The 22,116-nt window shown below is 42.1% G+C and overlaps 1 protein-coding gene across 1 annotated transcript in view; it reads right to left on the bottom strand.

The window, feature by feature from the left end:
* KIF25 (kinesin family member 25) overlaps nt 1–22,116 on the bottom strand; it is a 76,374-nt gene that overhangs the window by 28,401 nt on the left and 25,857 nt on the right. The window contains exon 7 of the mRNA XM_015422167.1: nt 3,388–3,462. Coding sequence (XP_015277653.1) covers nt 3,388–3,462 — 75 coding nt within the window. The remainder of the gene's footprint in view (nt 1–3,387; nt 3,463–22,116) is intronic.

The following is a 22,116-nucleotide window of genomic DNA, read 5'->3' as shown; positions in this document are numbered from 1 at the left end:
AAAACTCACGTGCTTTCGTAACAGAGTCAATTTCCCGCCTCTTATCTTTAAATTTGAAGAGTATACCTTCAGGTACAATCCATTTGTAGGAGATGTTATTCTTTTGTAGAAACAGAGCCAAGTCTCTGTATTTCTTCCTTTCCCCCCTTATTTCAAAGGGAATGTCTTTCAAAACTCTTATCTCCTTGCCATCAATTTTAAGGGTAGTTGCATTTGTTGCTTTTAATATCTGATCCCTCACATATCTTCTGGAGAATCTAACCACCACCTCACCAGGCAGATTATTTTTCTTTATGTATTCTGAATATGACCTATAGATCACATCCATCTCACCTTGAAGAAAATCCGCTTTTAAATCTGCAACTGGTTCCAGGACATCACTCATAATCTGTTTAAGATTCTCCTCTTTAGTCTCAGGAACTCCCTGAAATCTCAGTGTAAAGCTTGCCTTTTCCATTTGAAGCTGTAAAAGCTGGACTTCATCAGATTTTCTTTTCTTTTCCATCTCCTGCATTTGCTTTTTGAGCTTTTGGGTGTTGGCATCCACTTCTTTCTCAGCTGTTTGCTCTGTGTTTGTTTTTAGTCTCGTCTAATTGCTGTTGCTGTGCAGCGAAGTTCTGATTGAGTGTTGTCAGTTGCTCCAGCAGGGGTTGCAACGCTTCTGTTAGCAATTTAGAGAAGTCTATGGCTACATCCAGTCGCGTGATTGCACTTGCTGGGCTAGCACTTCCTGAAGGAGGCTTAGGTTTCGTTTGCTTATCTTTCGCCGTCTTCTTCAGCGACATCTTTGAAGTTGTTTACATTTAAGCAAGTTTGCCAAAAGTCTCTAAAATCTGCAAGTCACCTGTAATTCTCTTGTAAGTTCCTTACTATAGTCCCATTTTGCTTTCAGTTCTGCCCCCCTTTAAAAGGCATGCTTTGAGTCCATTTTTATTTCTGTGGGGGGGTCCCAGTCCCACCCCCCTCGCTTACTTTAGGGGAGACTTTCAGTCACTTCTCTGGTACTCGTTTCAACCAAACTCACTCTCAATGTAGATCAAGTAGATCTCGCCATCAAACGTGCAAAGCACTCAACCTCCACTCGCTTGTCCCGGTGTGCGTCTCTGAGTCCAATACTGGAACACAGCAGAGAGACTGTCGAGGCATTGGAATGCCTTAATCTACCAGCACCGTGCTGGGAGAGAGGTGATCCTCGGCGCCCCATGGCTCCAGGGGATGGCGCGTACAGTCACACCCCCTCTCCATCCGCTGGCTCACGGATCGTGTCCTCGGGAGCTCCCGAGAGACGCATCCGCCATTAGACTGCCAAAACTGGAAGTCCAGAAAGAGGTCTTGATTTCCCAGAGTTTTCTCACTGCCACTGCAGCTGCAGATTAAGCACTGCAGCAGTGTGGTTTCCCCATGGAATGGTTCCCTGCCCTAGTCCTCCATAGCAGCCATTCCCCCTCCATCACATGGGCAGGGGGGGGGGAGGCTTTTGTTTTTCCTTTTAAATTGGCAGTTGCTAGATCACTATATCATTACAATGATCTATCTGCTATGTCCTCTGAATTTATAGCTTTTATTTTTTAAACATAAGCCTCCACCTCCGTTTCCCTTATATCTCTGCAATGAATGGTTAAAGACTGACTTTTAGAAATTGAAAAATTCAGGAGAACTAGTAGATAGACTGTTATAATGTTATAAAAACAAAAAGGAAAAGCCCCCTCCTCAATCCCAGGTGGGGAAGCAGCTTCTATAGGAAACTGTGGCGAGGACAATGTCACCAATGTGGGTGGAATGGAAAATATCCAGATTTTCCCATCTACTTGGCAGCTACCCATTTTACTGCAATTGTAATTAAAAGTTTATAGTTAAGTAGGTTTTGGAAAGGATGCAGGAAAGATGGAAAATGCATGCATCAAGAAGCTGTGTGGAAGTTGGGGAAAAATCCCCTTCCCAACAGCTCCCTGCCTAGACCAAATAGCCAAATTGGAAACAGGGTTGCCAACACTAGTTTGGGAAATTGCTGGAGATCTGTGGGGTGGAGCCCTGGAGAGGGACCTCAATGGGATATCATGCTACAGAGTATACCCTCTCAGGGATTTTTCTGGTGACAGTATTCTCCTGTAATGTCTACTGGCACCTTTTCTCAGGGTCCTCCCAAGTCCCATGGAGTGGAATCAGCAGAAATCAGTGCAACCTCATATATGAGTACTGGCACTTAAAAACAAAAAAAACCACTGCACCCTCCTCCAAAGCAGCCATTTTCTCCAAGGGAACTGCTCACTGTCATCTGGAGATCAGCTGTAATTCCAGGAGATACCCAGGCCCCCATCTGGAGGCTGGCAACCCTATGCGAAAATCACCAAAGACAGAGGGGGTAGGTGAATTCAAGGATTAGAATTTATGCCTTCCACAAAAGGAAAGCTGATTGAAAACATAAATGGTGCAAGAAGCTCATCTTTAGCAGACAAGCGATCTGCTTCTGTTTAAATGATACATCCCCCAATGCCCCCCCTCCAAAGCAAAAAAGAAAAGAAAAGCATAAAGTACTTTTGTTTCCAGTAAGAGAACATTTCCAGGAAGGCTGCGAAAAAAGTCATGTTTCAGGACAGATAAGAACAGAAGATACTTCTTTAGACTGTGCACACAAATTGCACTGAAATTAACAGAAAACTTAGTTATTTGTGTTGGGAATGATGCAATAGGAATTCTGGGAAGAATATTGACTGCCCTCTCCTCCCTCAGACACAGCAACAAAGAAAAGAATCCAGACAGTCTCATGATGGCACACAGGTTTGCTGTGGCATTGTTCCATCTCCTGTCAGCTAGGTAAAGGTAAAGGTAAAGGTTTCCCTTGCTAAAAAGCCAGTCAAATCCGACTCTAGGGTTGTGGTGCTCATCTCCGTTTCCACGCCGAAGAGCCAGCGCTGTCCAAAGACATTTTCATGGTCATGTGGCCGGCATGACCAGACGCCGAGGCGCACGGAACACTGTTACCTTCCCACCAAAGCGGTACCTATTTATCTACTAGCAATTTCTTGCTTTCGAACTGCTAGGTTGGCAGGAGCTGGAACCAGAGATGGGAGCTCACTCCGTCATGCGGCACTTGGGTCTTGAACTGCTGAACTACCGACCTTCCAGCCTGCAGTTCAGCGCCTTAACCACTTGAGCCACTGCAGCTCCTCCTGCTGTCAGCTACTATGGTGCAAACCCTACAGAACTTTCAATATGATTATCTTTTGTTCACAACCAACTTACTGTATTGTACCATATTTCAAGAAAGAGTCACCCCACTTCAGTTGTAGGTGTAGTACAGTTTATGTGTTTTTCATTAACAAAACCAGCTCTCTTTAAGGCAGTTGTTATCCCACTGAAATTATTTGCTCCCATTTTTCAACTCACCCATCTAACAGTGAGGTTAGCAAAGGTGATACATCTGCAAACACTGTCTCTTGAGTTTCAGCAGCACTATAAACTCTGAAGAATACAAAATATATACATATATGGGTCAGTCATTGAAGGAAAATTGTCTATAAATGTGAATGAACTAATATTTAATTTGATGTTTTTAACTGCATTTATATATATATATATATTACGTAAGCCGTCCTGAGCCTGCTTCAGCGGGGAGGGTGGGGTATAAATTGAATGAATAAAACAAACAAACAAACAAACAAACAAACAAGAGCAATGACAAATAAGAGCAGCATTACACACTGAAGTTATAAAAGAAAGTACTTTAACAATACATGTTCTTCATGAGCACCAAGATATAAGAAAGGGAATTAGTCATGCTTACTCTGAAGCTTGTTTTAGACATCAGGAAATTAAACGCACACACATACACACACATTGCTGAGCCACAATTCTGTTCCGGTGGCCAAATGCAAGGAATTCAAAGGGCTCTGGACACTGCCAAGACTGCAGGTCCTCATCAAAACAGAGCTATTTCTAGAGACATCAACGAGATTAAGATGTGTTTTACTGGACTTAGCTTGTTGGTAGCGGTGCCAGAACAAAAATAAGCTTGTGAGGTTCATGCAGCTTTCTTTTAGAGTAAAATGAAAGTTACAAGAAAATGAAGGCTAGAAATCTGAGGCTAAGTAAGGTACTTACAGGATTTAAAAATGTAATCATTGTTAAGTGTTGGTAGTGAGATACAGTGGATGGCGCTAGTGGGAGAAAGGCAAAGGAACACATGGTCTTATTAGATAATAATACCAAAGGAAAGGAAAGCATGTAATACTGGGAAGCAGCCACATGCATCCCAATCATGGATCAACACAACCAGAGAGGCTTGTGGAACTTACAGTGTCCTGTGATCACAAAGTTCTTCCTATGACCCACTTCTGCGTAGACAAAAAGTCTCCCGCCCATTATTAGGTAAATTGCCTCAGGTGATAAAAGAAATGTTCTGCAGCCGTTTGTCTCTTGCCAATAATTTAATGGGCTCCAATAATCAAATGAGAGCACCAATCACCGTCTAAAAGCCACACAAATAGACACAACAGCAACAGAGATTAGCTTGGTACTAGATTTAGTGGGGTGGGGATGGGGTGGAGTCAGCGTAGTTATATTCATCCTGAGAAAAATTACTATTTCTTTTTTTTAAAGACCAGGTCATAATATGTTTCTAAGAAGTGATAGTGTGGTGATCAAAAGAAGCTTGATAAAGGGTGTTCAGCTGGATTTGAAATAGGGTTATTAACTTTTGTCCCAGTGAGCATTCGGATCTGTTCTGCTTTCATTATCTGTGGCAGAAACCTCAATGACAGATCTCCTTCTGCCTACCTTACCCCAACCTTGCAGCCACATGCTTACTTAAAGTACCTGAAGATTACAAGCCTCCATTTTACTTTGTTGATGAACACACTCATAAAAAAATCTGAAAAAAACACAACATGTTGAAAAGCTTTCCCCCCTCTGAAATGGAATCAAGTATTTTGACATTTATTAGTTCCATAAAAGGTTGCTAAAAAAATAAACATTTGGAGTTCATAAGAACCATATGCTCTGCTGTTTATAAGAATAAACTGTGCAGGGACACTAAAAAAACACAACACACTTCTGCGAGCCACATTCTTTGACGGAATTCACCATTTTATACCATCACCCTCTTTTTGGAGGAGGGGGTTATGTAAACACACGGCACCACATCTCAAGAATGTCCTGTAAAGGCTGCTACTGAATTTTTTAAAACTGGAAATAATTGTTGTGTTAACTTTAGAGAACTAGTTTATCTTCCTTCACATAGACAGGCAAAAGGGTGGGTGGGTGGCTTTCGGATGGAAACACTGGTTAGTCTCCACTGTGAAGCGTTTGCTGATCAAAAGCAGTGGCTTTGAGGCATGGAAAGCTTTTCTGCAAAAAAACAAGATATACAAAACAGAAAAGGAGATATTTGCCTCCACACTACCAAAAAGCTGGCCCTGTGACCTTGGGCCTCTCTCTCTCTCTAACCCATCTCACAGGATTGTGGCAAGGACAAAATGGGACAATGTTGTAAGCCCCCCTGAACTTCTTAGAGGAAGGGTAGAATAAAAAGTGCTATATAAGATGACTTTTACTAGGACATTTATTTATCAGCAACGATATAAGCTCTTGCTCTGCAGAAGAGTATTCAGCAAGCAGAATGGAAGGGCAGCTATTTTTAAGCTGCTAACTGAGATGATACCTCAAAGTAGTTTTTCCTTTGGTTTGGTATCCTCACACCTTGACCTACTGGTTGCTTCTCTGGAAGTGCAGTTCTCATAAACAGAGGTGTCAAATTCATTTTTTTACGAGGGCTGAATCCGATATAAATGTCACTTTGTTGGGCTGGGCCATGTGTGCCATAAAATGTAATGCCAAGTACTGGAGATATTTTACCACTGACCATGACCCATACCCTTCCTCAGAAGAGCTCGGGGCCAGACCAGCCCTTCTCTTTCCTTATGGTTGCCCACTCTGGGCTGGGCAATCACTGGAGATTGGGCAATCACTGGGCTGGGCAATCACTGGGCAATCACTGGGAAAGACCCTGGGGAGGGCCTGCATTTGGGGAAAGGAGGAACCTCAAAAGGGGTTCCCTCCCTGATACAGGCCCTTCCAGTCCAGATTTGGACTTAGGGCTGCCAAAGCCCCCTGGGGGGTGGAAAATCACCTGCCCCAGAGGCCCGTTCCCAGATGCCGGGGAATTGGGCCCCAGGGGGAACCTCGCCCCGGCGTGTGCGTCACAGGGCAGTGACGTCATGACACCGGGCACGCTGGGGGCGGGGCCACGGCCGTACAAGGTTTCCCTTGTATGGTCATGGCCCCGCCCCCAGCATGCCCGGCGTCATGACGTCATTGCCTTGTGATGCGAAAGCGGCGCGCGCGCACTTTGCACATGAGTGCACACACCAGGATCCCCCAGGAGTCTCCCGCCGGCGAGGTAATTCACAGTTGGCAACCCTATTTGGACTGGTACTGACAGTCTGATAACTGACATAAAATGTGACCATGAGTCACCTTTTTGGGAATATGTGCAGGGGGACCTAGGGGGCACTGGTCCATACTGACGCGAGCGCACAAACCAGGATCCCCCAGGAGTCCCCCGCCGGTGAGGTAAGTCACAGTTAGCAACCCTATTTGGACTGGTTTTCCCCCAGTTGCTTGTAGGCCAGATGTTTGACGTCTCTGACCTAAAACACATTACTGACAATCTGATAACTGACATAAAATGTGACCATGAGTCACCTTTTTGGGAATATGTGCAGGGGGACCTAGGGGGCACTGGTCCACACTGCCTCTCTTCTTGCTCAACCCTCCTTTCTACTACATCCTACCACTGCCATGCCCCATCCCTCATCTTCCTCCATTGCTTCTCCCTTCTTGCTCCCTCCTTGGACACTCCTTATGGTATTTTTTTTTAATGCAGCATTCTAGTTATAGTTTCTGAACCTAGGTGAAATCTCAGCTGGCATTGTTGCTGAAGTTGCAAAGGGTGCATATGTGCACACACAGCTTTCCCATTTTGTGCTTTCTTGGGGACCCCAAGTTCTGTGGAAAGGCAGAATAAAAATGTTTTAAATAAATAAACTAGTATGGGATCAATAATAAATCAGGGAGGTGATAGAAATAAACAACCCAGAGACTCCCGTCCAGAATACTGTTAAGGCCCCTTAGTTCTGTTATCCCTTTTACTGATGTTGAACTGCTCTTTATATTCCCTACTTCCTACAGAACAATGAACATACTCAGTCTTTATCAGGTTGTTGGGGAGGGGTTGTTTCTTATTTAATTGATAAACTCAGGGGTCTTGTTGTAGAAAAAGAGCTGCCGGAGCTCATTAGCATAACTCATTAGCATAACTTATTTGCATATGCCACGCCCCCTGGCATCACCGGAAGTGACAGAAGGCCACACCCCCTGACATCACCGGAAGTGTGTCAGAAGGCCCGGCTACTTACCCTCCTGCTTCATCCTCATTCCCAAACGGAATGAGGATCGAAGCAGAGGGCGGGGTAAAGAAGGGGCGGGGCTTCACCACGTGACCGCCCCGCCCCCTAGAGGCTCTCTTCCGGAGCTCCGTACCTGAGAGCTCCCCCCCGACTAGAGCCCTGGATAAACTAATGTTTTCCTGAATACATGGGGAGTTCACCCAAAGATGCAGAAACACCTACGTTTTCTGTGGGTGGCCCCATGGCACTCGCCTAGCTGTTATGGACTTTAGTATTAGAGGGAACAGAATGGTGGGCTGCAAAGATGGACGAAAGATGGAAATAAACAATTCGGAAATTCACAGGCAAAAATCTTCCCCTTCCTTAGAATGATATAAACTCTCAGGGAACTGAACAGCCCATTTTCTTTCTAATTAGTTTGCAAAGTCATCTTTTTCTGCATATCAGAGGAGCCCCTGGATATTTAGAAACTCCAGAATTTTCCGTGGGTAACCTGCTTTTGTGCCTGGCACAGATAACCCACTTTACTTACAGTAATAATTATGAAATAATTTATTTTCCCCCTCAGAAGAAACAAGTAATTCTATTTTGTTTCATACATTTTAAGATTAGAAAATTCATGAAGCAGCTGAACAGGAGGGACCAGTTAGCAACTCCTATTACAGCTGAGACAATGTCCAGTGCATAATTTATTCAGATTCTAACTTTTTAACTGTAGGTATTTTAAGACAAGCGATGTATGGTAGTTTTATGTAGTTAATTAATTTTATATTAGTGCTTTTATCTGTTTTACTCTGTTCCTGAATGGCCCGTGGGCCATAATAAAGAACAATTGACTAACTCCTATTACATAGGTCAAATTAAACGAAGGAAGCCCAGCCACTGGGGTTTCTAAGACCACCCACCTTTCAAACTGCAATGTCTTGTTTATCAAAGCATGACCAGGACGGCTGCATTTTACCAGTACTGTTTCCTGACAGGAAAAAAAATAGGGCTAATTAACATATGTTATCATTAAAGTCTAAATGTTATAATTAAAGTCTAAAAGAAAATGCATGATTAAAGGTTTGCTACATAGCAGGACTCTTAGACAGGTTTCAAACTGCAAAAGTCATTTTGCCATATCCTGTCTAGTACATGGTTACTAAGTGCAGCAGTCTGGAGGGGGTGCAAGTGCAGTGACTGCCACAGAGGAACCTGTACCAGGATAGCTGATGCCGGGTATATGGATATCAGCACATCGTTATATTCACAACAAACTGGAATGGACAGATGACAGGAAATGGCAGAAAAACCTATATGCTGCCTATATGTTTCCAATATGCCTTCTTAGCACTTGGTCTTTCTCAAAGAGATAAAAGTGCCACCAAGAGGTCTGCTATGTAATGTAGGACCTAGCAGCTTCACAGGAGTCTCAAGAATAAATAAAGCAAATTTCTAGCCCATGTGATTGTACAGAAAAGTCTGAAAATATGCTATTAGTTCTGGGGATGATGTTGTAAGTGAAGGTTTGGGTAGTAAATGTAGAGCTTTTTTCCCCCCACTTGAAACACCAACCAACCGCAACTGTCCTTGCCCCAGTCCAGATCTGCCTGCTTCTTCCAATCCTCCTTTTTTAGTCTCTAAGAGGAGGAGGGGAGCCACAAAATATTTTAAAAGTTTAAAAGAAAATCCTTAAAATACAGCTAGTGTAGCATAATGGCTTAAAAAACAAACAGCTTGAGATATGAACCAGAACATACCTGACTGAAATCTTACCTCATCTACAAATCCATTAGCTGGCCTCTTTCAGCCCCTGTGCCCTTCTTCCCAGCTGCCACCAGCAACAGGGGGGAAATATGTATCTAATTTATAGAGCTGCAGGGCAGATTACTGAAAGAATCTAAGTGAAACAGCCTTTGGCTTGTATGTTTTGCTAAATATTCTGCATGCTAATTCACACAATGGGCACAATTCAGCTACAGTCAAGCCCTTGTCCTGTTGAAATCCGTGGCACATAACCAATTTGAGCAGGATTTAGCCTCACATATTCTAACTGCAGAATTTGGGTTTTTTCTTTAAAGCCCAAATTCTATAGACTTGACCTGTACTTTAGGTGCTCAAGCATTTAGCTCCCATGGGCACCCATTTAGTTGTAAGTAGATATCCTCTCCTGTTTTACATGTGAACAAACATGACTGGCCCATCATATCAAATTAGGCCCTTGGTATACATAATAGGTTTATTGTTATTATACAGCAAGTTTATTGTTATTATACAACAATAAGTTTATTGTTCTTTGAAAGATGTGGTTGCAGACATCACAGAAATACCACGTGTGTTCAGATTGGGTAAGAATCCTGTTATACCTTCACCACCATTTACTGATATTTTAATTCCAAACATTATGTATGGCAGTCCTTATAGTCTGAAAAATGTGTCACTGCTCTTTATCATTGATCCTTTTCAAACTGCCTTTGTATTCCATTTCAGTAACTAGTTGCTGATAGATTTTTTTCCTGTCATTTCAGACAGACTCATTTTAGTAATCAGCTGCTAGTGGGATTTATTTACCTGTTCACACAAACCTGCTTCCATCGGGTCAGCATAGCGTGGTTGAGCTGCTTTTGAGGGAAACTGCTTTTTCCGTTTTCAGCCCCTCATTGTGCTTATGAATCACTGTGTTGTGCTATTTAGAATGTCCATAGTGCTTCCCACAATGTCGCTTTCCCCCGCCCCTTTTTACCATGTGATCTTTCTTGGACTTTTAAAAACATTATAAGGTGCTATAGCAGTTTAGTGCTATAGTGCTCACCTTTGAATGTAAAAAAAGGAGTCCAAGGAAGATCAAATGGCAAAAAGGGTGGGTGGGTGGGTGGGAAAGCGGCACTGTTTGAAACGACCATAGCACTTCAGATACGGCTCATTAATGGAAGGAAATTTGCTGTATGAAACCCCCATCCTTGTATCACTTTACTCGAAATTGGGCCAACAATAAATAACATTTGGTTTAGAATAGATGTTGAATGGTACCCCACAAAACTGAGAGGCTATGCAGAAATAATTCAACCAGAATAAATATATCCTCTAGGGAGGCAGCACCAAGAAACATCATTTACTATTATTGGCCTACCTATGGCATAGCTCATTCTGGAATTGAGATACTAAACATGCCAAGTGTATGCGAATGATCTGTATAGTTTATACCAAATGTAGGGCATTTTGGACTTTTCCAGCTTTACTTTGATCAATGATACATGAAGTGAGTTAGACTCTTTGTCTATACATCTCCAGAGATACTCTATACAGTGTGAGTTATCCAGAATATTCCCAAAATCTTGCTCTTTTCAAAACTTTGGGCTTCCTTAATTTCTGTTAGAGGGACCTTATAATGAGCAATCATAACCACATCATATGCTTCAAAGATCAGGTAGGTGACAATGCCAACTACATTTTTTGACTCTTACTAGTAAACCCAAGGTGAAGCACTGCCAACCAGATGTTGTGGAATTAAGAAAAATGTACATTAAAGCCAAACATCTGCTCTTTCAAACTGATCAAACTAATTTCTTGTTTAGACCAAATTAGTAAAACAAGAAGATGCCATGAACATAGCCCCTCTGTCAGACCATCAGTGCCAGTAGCCAAAATCACACATATGAAAATGATTGTAGGGCTTTACATGGTTGAACGAGCTCAACAATCAAAATGAAACACTGCTTTACTTGCAATAAAAAAACTCCTTAAACCCTTTTTAGACTTTGGAACTGAAATGATGGTTCTGAAGCCAAGATTTATAAGGCTCTAGAGGGGAAAAGATCACTTGCCCCTTGTAAGCAAATTTAATGGCAAGAATTCCTAAATAAATGAAGTGGAAACAACTTTTAATGTTATGTACCATCGTCTGTCAACAGCTTTAACTCCTCCAAAAATCCCAACGGAAGAGTTTTACAGGGAACTGATAGCTCTATGTTGTCTGTGGCCAGAAAAACAACCCTAATTCTGCCAAGACTTAGAAGGCAGTGCTTGTCTCCCAAGTAGCACTGACTTGTGGGATATGGCAAGCTGCCAGATGTTCATTCCTCCACTTAGTCAGAGGCTTCTGATTGGGCGTTCTGCCTTCTTTGTTCTTTAGGTCTCGGGGAAGATGGGGTAGGGGTGAAGGTGGATTGATTCACTTGGGGAAATTCCTGAATCAACATCTCCACTGGGTCTCAGATGGAGCCTGTGGTTGCTTAATGGGCATGATCACTTCCACTGGAGATCCTGAGATGTTTGAAGTCTTGTTTAGGAGAAGAAAAGAGCAAGAAATAAGTGAGCAGTGACTTCACTTTTGTGAAGTAAGTGAGCAGTGACTCACGAAAGCTCATACCCTGCCACATATTTTATTAGTATTTAAGGTGCTACTGGACACTTGCTCTTTTCTACTGCTACAGACAGACTAACATGGCTACCCATCTTGTTTAGGAGAATCTGTGATGGAATCTTCCTCCTCTAAGGAGTCTTCAATTGATGTTAAAACTGATCCAGGGCAGATACTGACTGCATTTGGTATCTTAATACCCTGTTTCTATCTGTTTTATTTCATGGGATAGTCTAGATGAGTTATGAGTTTTATGAATCTAAATGCATTACCTGGCATTCCATTTGTTAAAGAAGACGTAGATTGGCACTGCAAAATTCACAAATATTCTATAAATATAATCCTGAAGTAACTGTAAATTTAGCAACATGGGATTTGATTCAAAGAACTTCAAGCTTAGATCTGCCCATGAAACTAATTTCTTGCCTCTCCCTGTACTCTACACCCCCTGCATCACCCGAGAATTAATTTATTTATAAACTATATATTATTTATTTATTTAGAAAATTTACATTATCTCTCCCAGAGAATCTGCTTGAGGCCACTCACCCTTTTACTTTTACTTAAAAGCACTGAAGACAGCAGACAGCAGGAAATTTAAGAGTAAGCATCTTAAAACTAAATCAACTGACAATAAAAACCTGCAGCAAAAGGTCCCACCAGTTTAAATTTAAGTTTTACAAAAGAGCAATCAAGATGAAAGACCCGAGCAGTACCCAAAGCAAAGAAGGATAAATCACAGTTAAAACCTGGCATGAAAATAGCCCAAATACTTGGGAAAGCTTAGCTCTCTGGAAGGCCCTCTGGAAAACAAATGTGGTAGTAAGCTTTGCCCTCTGATCTACACACATTGATTGAAATGGATGTACAGTACCTGCACATGTATGTGCATGGGGCTGTATTCTAAGCATGCACAACAGATACTTCTGCACACTGTAGTGGAAGTGTCAATGAGGTAAGCATAAGGTATACACAGTTCCTCTTTTGTTGCTTCCTGTCATGTAAATGGGGGCCATGACTCAGTAGTAGGGCCTGTGCTTGGTATGTAGAAGGTCCCAGGTTCATTCCCTGCCATCTCCAGTTAAAAGACCAGGCAGTAGGTGATGTGAAAGACCTCAGCCTGAGACCCTAGAGAGCCACTGCCAGTCTGAGTAGACACTACTGACCTAGGTGGACCAATGGCCTGATTCAGTATAAGGCAGCTTCATGTGTGTTCATCTGACAAAACTACAAATGGCAAGAAAATTAAACAGTAAAGCCTGGATTAATACTAATGTATGTGGAAACCAGGGGATAAACCAAAGCAGTATGGGGCCAGCACTGACAGAAAAAAAAACATGAGGAAAAACCCTAACTCTTCCAATATCACCTTTCTAGCTTGATCTACATAGTAAGTAGCATGCATGGGCTGTTTAACACAAAGGCTGAAGATATGTCAATTATTAGTCAGTAAGCCATCTACAGTACTCTAATGTATGATTCAGTGAACAGTGCATTGAATATTAATTTTCATAATTCCTGCTCAGCCAAGCAATGAGGAGCAATTCACTCTCTCATCCCCAAACACCTAACTACAAAAATGAGAATCAACGTTTAAGTTATAATAAATGCAAAAAGTCCCTTTGCCCATGAATATGTTAGAAAAGGAGATCCTCAAGAAGCAGTTTACAGGAAGAAAATCACTCTAAACCGTACAAGTGAATTAGAAAAACAACTTGGCTGTTTATCTGAATACCAGCCACATGAAACACATACATACTCTGCTTCTCAACCACAGGCCTCTGGTGTAGCTTCCAGACAATATGCATAAAGCCAGAATTCAATCAAATTGTAGGGTGTGCCCAGGGTTCAAATGATTTTTCTTTCTTCTTTTTTGAAACCCCCTAGAGAAGAATTTTATTATTTTTTCCATAAGACTACATAACTACAACAGAAAAAAGGGACTACAACTAGGGATAAAGAAAAGATACCCACACTAACTAAAATCCCAAGAGTAGGAAATCATATCCGTGTTAAAGTACATGTTAGTAATACGTGTTAGTATAACATTATACTTGTGAGTTGTTTTCTTTCTTTTTTTTAACTACTGCTTCAATATTAGTAGGTTTAGTATTTTGAGAACACTTCTTGAGCATCTTCTTATCTTCATAGGGCCATTTTCAGAGTCCTTCAGCCCTTACTTCTGTTTTCTCTGTCTAAAATCATACACAGTTTTACTTGCTCCCGCTTGACCAACAGAGTCCTCATCCGTTCCAGGGGTAACAGAGTCACCCGATTTTGTTTCTTCATCCTTTAGTTCTTCTTCTGATCCCAGCTGCCGTCTCAGAAATTCCTTCGCTTTAAAGATGGAGTCGATCTTCTCTCTTTTGTCATTAATTTTAAAGATGACACATTCAGGAATCCCCCACCGATACTGTATTCCATTTGTTTGAAGAAATGAGATTAAGTCCTTATAACTCTTCCTCTTTTGACGAATTTCAAATGGGATGTCTTTTAGAGTCTTAATAATTGTATTCCCAAATTTCAGTGGATTTGCCAAGGTTGCCTTCAACACAGCATCTCTGGTCTGTCTTCTTGCAAACTTGACTACAATCTCCCCAGGCAGGCTTAAAGATGTGAAGACCCGGAAAAAAACCCGGAAAAATTCGGGGGGGAAACCGTTTCCCCCCGGTTTTTCCTGAAGCCTTTTTTGTTTTTTTTCCAAAAAATTGAAAAAATTGAAAAAAGAAAAGAAAAAAAAATGATTATGGAACGTTTTATTTTAACATGATGAATAAAATATTTTAAGACAAGGTGTTCAAATATTTTCCAAATCATTTCTAATATATATATATATGGTATCAGATTGATCTAATTTCTGTGCACTGAGGACAAGCAAGTCCTAGGTTACAAACTGAACTCTCCAATGCAAGAACAAGATGCATTTCTTCCTTCAGGAGGTGCAATTGTCAGTCTTGGCTTTCTCCATTTGCAGCTGTAAAAGATGATTTTCCTGCAGTTTTTGTTTTACTTCCACCTCTTTCACTCTTTTCTTCATCTTTTTGTTCTCGGTGTCCATCTCCACCAGTTTCTCAGTTGCATGCTCCACTTTCCTTTCTGTCTCTACCAGCTGGCATTGCTGCGAAGTGAAGTTTTGATTTAACGTAGCCAATTGCTGGTTAATACCACCGAGCTGCTCCAGTACCGGTTTTAGCATATCCGCTAACATCTTCATGACGTCTGCTCCCTCTTCCAGTCTTGGACTCTGGCTGCCTTTCGGTTTTATTTTCCCTCGTGAAGCCGCCATGTTCTCTGTTTACAATTTAAAACCTCTGTGCCAGAGCTCGAAAGACTCGTCTTTTCGCTAAGACCGCTCAAGTAAGTCTCTCAAAATAAAACGCTGTTTCTCTCCCCTCTTCCCCCCTTCGCTTCGTTGATCTATTCAAACGCTTGGGAGGCGTCCCTCCTTGCGCTCCGCTTTCCCGGGGGGGGCTTCGTTTTAGAAAAGTAATCTGTTTAATTCACACTCACGTTCATTGTTGGTCATATCTGACACCGCTCTCTTTCATCGCCATTCCGCTTGATCTCCTGCGTTTGTCCCGGTTAGACTGGCTTATACCTGGAGGTCACCCATCGGCTGGACTGTCAGGGCGGAGGGAAGCCTCTATTCTTTGGCATCAAGCCGTCGAAGAGGCTAACCCTCGAGAGCCCTCTAGCCTGGAGCCCATCACAAGGGCTCCATGGGGGCGCCACTTGAGGTGGCACCCCTCCAAGCTGAAGGTGTGCTAGTCGCTTCCTCGACCTTCAAGGAGAGCGACCGCCATCGCCGATCCACCCACCGGAAGTCGATTTTTCTATTGATTATTGCTGATTTACAGAAACCTTTGGGAGAAATTCTCTGAGACTTTCCTGGAAGTTTTAGACCTGTTTAAACCACTAAGCACTTTCTGTATTTTTCTAATTGACATGTTTTTCCAGCCCTTGTTTCAATGAAAAAGGGAGTATTTGAGTTTCAATGAAGCAGGTGTTGTGATGTAACCTTTTAAATTAAGAGTTAGGTGCAGGTGTTTCTCTTAACGCTGCCAACTTTTCATTAGGACCTGTCAAATTCAAGATTTATTATGGAATCCTTTTGCTTCAAAGGAATTGGTCAAACTGACCTGGCAAGGATTCACCAGCCAAGCTAAGGGATGCCAAAATTTAATAAGGTTAAAGAAAGTGCAATGTATAGGAACTTTGAATGAGAGAAGCCCAGATCATATTTACTCTGTAAGTTTGGATATTGTAACATATTGAACTATTAGATGCTTTGAGCAATGTGTGTGTGTGTGTGTATGTTTGCCTATTGGCTTATTATTTTAAAAAAGGTTCTCTTAACGCTGCCAACTTTTCATTAGGACCTGTCAAATTCAAGATTTATTATGGAATCCTTTTGCTTCAAAGGAATTGGTCAAACTGACCTGGCAAGGATTCACCAGCCAAGCTAAGGGATGCCAAAATTTAATAAGGTTAAAGAAAGTGCAATGTATAGCAACTTTGAATGAGAGAAGCCCAGATCATATTTACTCTGTAAGTTTGGATATTGTAACATATTGAACTATTAGATGCTTTGAGCAGAGTGTGTGTGTGTGTGTGTGTGTGTGTGTGAATGTTTGCCTATTGGCTTATTATTTTTAAAAAGGTAAAGACTCTGTATTTTTAACTGGAATAACAGAAAACTTTGCTTAATGAAATGAATAGGTGTAAGGTCAGCAGTTTTAATTGGGATGACTATTGCCAATTTTAAGATTGATTGTTCCATATTTTACTTCAAAGAGAACTGCTTAATTGGCCGTTGGTCAAGACTTCGGTCATATAGACCCATAATAAATTGAAATTGAATTGAAAATGCTTTAAGATACTTTTATATGTATGTATTAATGTGAAAGAAGACCAATTGTGCTAACAGAACTGATAGATTTGATACTGAAAATGAACTCAGTCTGAAAGTCCATTCAAAGGTGAAAGGAGTTCTGGGAGTACAGCCAAAAGAAGTAAACAAAGTTGTAAATCAAAAATAATGAGCATTGTAGGAGTTGAGATGTAGCCAAGTAACATCCTGTGTGTCAAATATGAGATTGATGACTGACCAGACAAAGAAAACTGAACTGAGCATGTCTAAATGATGTCAATGATGATGTAAAGTGAGGAGGAGCAAGAAGAGTATATAAGCAAGCTCTTGGCTGTAACAAACTGAACATCTACGAGCTGTTGGATGTTCCTTTATTTGAATAAATTCTGATTGTTTTAACTGTGTGGTTTATTGGCTAGCCACACAAGTCAAAGAACCTTAACACCCTCGGGGCGTTGGCAACAGTACCTTCTCTTTTATGGAGTTCCCTGGCCCCACACCTCCTGGCCTATATCCACTTCGGAGACTATAAAAGAAAAGGAAAGCCTTCCCTGCCTCTTCCCCCTGCTGCCTGTCTCCCTGACCTGCTCCTTCCCCTGGCTGCTCAGGGCTGCCTCTTAGCCTGTCCTGTCCTGATTTCCCTAAGACTGGGCTCAGTCTTGCCTTCTGACTGCACCCCTCTCTGCCATTAATTGGCTCCCAGTCTTATTCTCAGCTGTGTCAGAGTGATCTGCCTAGTTTCTGGCTGCTGCCCTCTCCTGGCCTGCCTTGCATAGGTGAGTCAGGCCCTGATCATCCTCAGCTCAGGTAGTGGGGGAGGGGGGTTGGCACCGGGCATCAATTCCTGGCAGTATACATAGGACTGTAGCTTCAGATACTTTGATCAGTTTAAGACATTTTCCAGATTGCCCTGATGTAACATTTTCATTCCCCTATGTTACCATTTTTTCCTTATGTTCAGACAACTTTGTTAACATCCTGTGCTATCCCAGCTTTTCCTCATTGTTTTCTCATTCTATCCTAAACTAGATTTTCCCATACTTTTTCCCCATTGTGGCATGAATTCACAAAATAGCCTCTTGCTCAGAATCTGGACATTTTTTCTGCCTTATGGATTGCCACCCAAACCCACCCAGAAAGGGTGGGTATGGGTGACAAACATATTGGTTTTTTTTTATTTTCATGCCAGCATTTCAACATTTCATTGCTGGAGGGGGCCTGTGCTGAAGGCCTGACACTAGTAGTCAATTATTGGGAGGCCTGACACTAGTAGTCAATCATTGCCTTCCTTACCATTCCTTCATGAGGAAATTCTAGCACTTCCATGGCACCATTTTTAAATACATTCTGCAGTACATGCAAATACTCTGAAAACATGCAGTCAAAGGAAACAAGCTGTTGTGAGCTGTGTACCTGATGCAACTCAGATAAAGGAATTCAAAACTTGGGGTGGGGGGAGCCAATGAGAGAGAACACTCAAGTGCAGGGAAAAAGACAACCAATAAGGGGTGAGACACGTACACCAGGTATGACTCTCAGGTCTGGTGTGGTGGGTGGGGAATGTACTCATAAGGGGATTTCTCAGCCCCCTTGAGGCTGCTGAAGCACTGCAAGGCTGGTTCTAGTCGTGTGTGAATTCCCTTAGATTTCTATTTCTTCCCATCCATTCTTCATTGGAACAACCAAGCTGCGAAGACAGATAAGTATTACCCATCATCACCCCCACCTGCTAATGCAAATGTGCTTATTTTTAATACTGTATTTCTGAGAAACTTGATTGAATGTGTGAGTGCATCAGAATTGTTTATATGAGATTTATATTCTTTAAGTAAAAGACATTTATTTTAATAACAACAGCCTCGACTCCTTCTCTGGTAACCCTTGGTGGGAACAGGACCTTGGTATAGTTGGCAAGAACCAGTTTATAAATTGCCAATTGCTGTAAATAAAGCAATTCGGCTAACAATTTGCTCGTTGAACACCCACGCTGAATTTTAGCTATGAGGTGCTCCTTATTCGAATAAAATCCTTTTGTTACCCTTTACTGCCTGGATGATTGTTTTAACTGTGTGGTTTATTGGCTAGCCACATAAGTCAAAGAACCTTAACGGCCTCAGGGCATTGGCAACAAAATCATAACACATTAAAAGCATTAGAAACACTAGAAATCAGTATGCTGTCAAGTGTGGTCACGTATCTCACATCAGAAAAAGAATTATGCCAATTAATAAGCAGGTTCCTATAGGAATAGGTACCCTGGTCTCAAACCATTTTGGGCTTTTAGAAAGTCACAATCAGCCCTTTGAATCATGCCCAGAAACCAACAGGCAACCACAGAAACTCTTTTTAAAACTGCTAGGCAGGGCAAGCATCAGCATCCCCCGAAGAAGGGCAGCTGTCAGGATTTCTGGCAGCCCCCCCCCAACCTGGAATTGGCCTGTTGCTAAGATGGAGTGACCAACATGGAAAAGCAACCTTGCTACTAAATTCTGCACTAACTGAAACTTCTGAACCATATTCAAAGGCAGCTCCGCACAAAATGCATCACAATAATCAATCAAGATGTTATCAGAGCATGGATTATGGTGGCCAGATCCTGCTTCTCAAGAGGAGGCTGAAGTTGTCACACTCACCAAATTTGGACAGTTTTGCCTGGGCTGGGTTTCAGTTTATCAGTCCAATCTACCACTGCTTCCAAACATAAATTCTACGCATCCTCTATCAAAGAGCTACAGCCCCATGCACAGGTACTGCTCAAGAGGAAAGCTCGAACCTTGTTCAGAGACCAGATGTACAACAACACAAAATAAACCAAAACCATGTTGTGTGAGAAAAGAGCAAAACAGGGAAACATTAATATTCCAAACAGGGCTGAGCAGCCTCCAGGGCATGAGTGGAAAGGAGGAGAGTCAACTACTTTGGGAAAGCTGTATTCAAGAATTCAAATTCCCAGGAAAAGAAGGACATCACATCCTGTACACTTGATTCCACAATGGAGCTGGCCCTTAGTTTGCTCCAGATTCAGAATACATGCATAATTAAATATACTCACATCATCAGCTGCACACACCACTTTTTCTGATAAGCTCCTATGCCTTTAAAGACAAAAACATGCATGATTTTATTTAATTAAGAAAATAAACATTAAAGCATTGTATAAACATGTAATCCAAAAGCATAGGAACCCACCCCCTACTGATTTTTCTTCGGTCAGTGTACTTCTAGCATGTCAAAGTTCACCCGTGAATACACATTGACCTTCTAGCTAGACAGGGGTGCTGTTGTCTTCTCCTCGGCATACACTGGCTGCTGCTCACCAGCACAGGAAACATGAGGAACAAGAAGGAACAGTAACGCAATCAGGTTTTTATTAACCATAATTGCTAAGCAAGCTGTACATGGACCTAGAAAACCAGTTAATATTGCATGTATCTGGCAATATCCTTTTATAGACAGAACACCCTGTTGCACCTTACATGGAGATCCTTTAAAATTCCCCGCAGTTGTAAATATAGTGATGCTGACTGGTTAAAAGATAAGACGTTTTATTTGTGTAGATATCTGCACCCACTTTTCTCCCCACCAGGAACTCAAAACGGCTTTAGATCATCCTCCCCTCCTCCATTTTATCCTCAAGGAAGCCCTGGAAGATATGTTAGGCTTAGTGATGGGCCCAAGGTCACCCAACATCTGTTGTTCCATGACAGAGTGGGGACTCAAAGCTGTCTCCCAGATCCTAGTCTGACACGCTAACCAGTACAATACACTGACCATATTTCTTACAGTAGAAACAAGCAAGGTCCATGCGAAGATTTGCATATGCTCCGTGGCACTTCTTGCTTCCTCTCCTTCTGACAGTTGTTCATTTATTTATTCATTTGCTACATTTATATCCAACCTTCCTTCCCTTATGGAACTCAATGCAACAAGCACAGGTTCCCAGGATGTTTCCCACTGACCCAGCCATGTGGGTCTATCGTGTGCCTTCCATCCATGTCCTACTGTCATTAGAAGAGGTCAGTATAGCTACTTCAAGATTCCGGGGGGGGGGGGATTTGCTTTCTGGGCAAATCTGGTATGTGGAACAGCCAAGTCCAAGACTAGGGGGTCTTGAAAACTCTGAGAGGCACTGCGCTTAGGTCTCTGACCTTACCAATAGAGTCCTGATTTCAGTGAGACACACTCCTTGTTGCATTTGTGCAAGACTGCTCCCCTACGTACCAGTAGCTTGGCTAACAAGAAGAACAAATTACTACATTGAAGGAGATGGGAAGGAAGGATGCATGGACTAAGGACTTGCCTGGGTTAATGCAGAGAAAGGATGAAGCTTGACTAAGAAATCTGTAGTTCAGGACAGGAAAGACCCTTATGTCCTTTAATCCTGCCACGGCTGCAACACATTAGGGAAAATGCCAGCTTAGATGTTGTGAGTGGCATTGACCAATCTGCTTTGTACTACATTTTTTGTAGATAAATATATTGCTACTTGGAGGGTCTTGAAAAGCAATCATGTTCCTCGGAGGCACAAAAAGCATAGATTACACTGCTCTCTTCTTAGTTATAATTGCTTTTCTAATTGCAGAGGTATTTAAGTCCAACCAAATTTTACCAGTTAAAACTAAAGACATCCTCTTTATACACAAATCCAAGCAAACTTTAAAAAGGGGACATTTGTGGTTTTCTGGGACTGATTTCTCTTCATCTGGACTGATTATAAAGCAGGGACCTCTGATGGTAGAATAGTGGTATAGGTTTCCTACACAAACCCATCCCTTGTTTTCTTTCCATCATCTAGGCAGTTTCATGCATAAATATAATAAGGTGAGACATGGTATTGAAGTTAAGAGTTTGGCGAACGATATAATGAAAAACTGGGCTATTTTTGGGCAGGAACGCACAGGAACGGAGTTCCGTCTGGCTCCTGAGTTGGCCATGCCCAGCAGGAACTCATTAGCATAGTAGGCCACACCTAACAGCATAAACTCATTAGGATTGGCTACATTAGAGGTGTGTTGCCTAACATGCAAAGAAGTTCCTGCTACAAAAAAAGCCCAGTTTTGACAACAAAGTAAACAGAATAAGAAGTAAAAGGTGGGTGTGTGTCAGCAAGCTGCCATGGTGTTCTGTGTGACTTCTGTTTGTACATATGTGATCCCTGTCCCTGCCAGCTGGCCATTGTGTTTTCCTGCTGTAATGCCAAAGTAAAACAACTGGAGGATGTGAGGGGGAGAGTATGCTTCGCTGCTAGCTTGTTACTTATCAAGCCTGAGAACTGCACCTGTGTTATGTCTACTGTTCGCCTGGTTCCCAGGACCTGAGCGCGCAGCCGTTTTCTCCTGCCCGCCAGCGGGAACGTTATCCATTGGTTATGTATCTAACTTGAATCCCTTTATCATGTCTGCCCTAACTGCTTGTACCCAGTTCTAACAAGGAACGTGTTTGAGTGTCTTTCCAATGCTTTGAAATAAACTTTGCTTTCTTTGAAACGTGGATTTATT

This window comes from Gekko japonicus, unplaced genomic scaffold (assembly GCF_001447785.1).
Source record: "Gekko japonicus isolate JY-2015 unplaced genomic scaffold, Gekko_japonicus_V1.1 scaffold347, whole genome shotgun sequence".
In the NCBI taxonomy this organism is placed as follows: Eukaryota; Metazoa; Chordata; class Lepidosauria; order Squamata; family Gekkonidae; genus Gekko; species Gekko japonicus.
The sequence above is the reverse complement of the archived record's forward strand: the minus strand, read 5'-3'. Positions and strand labels throughout refer to the sequence as shown.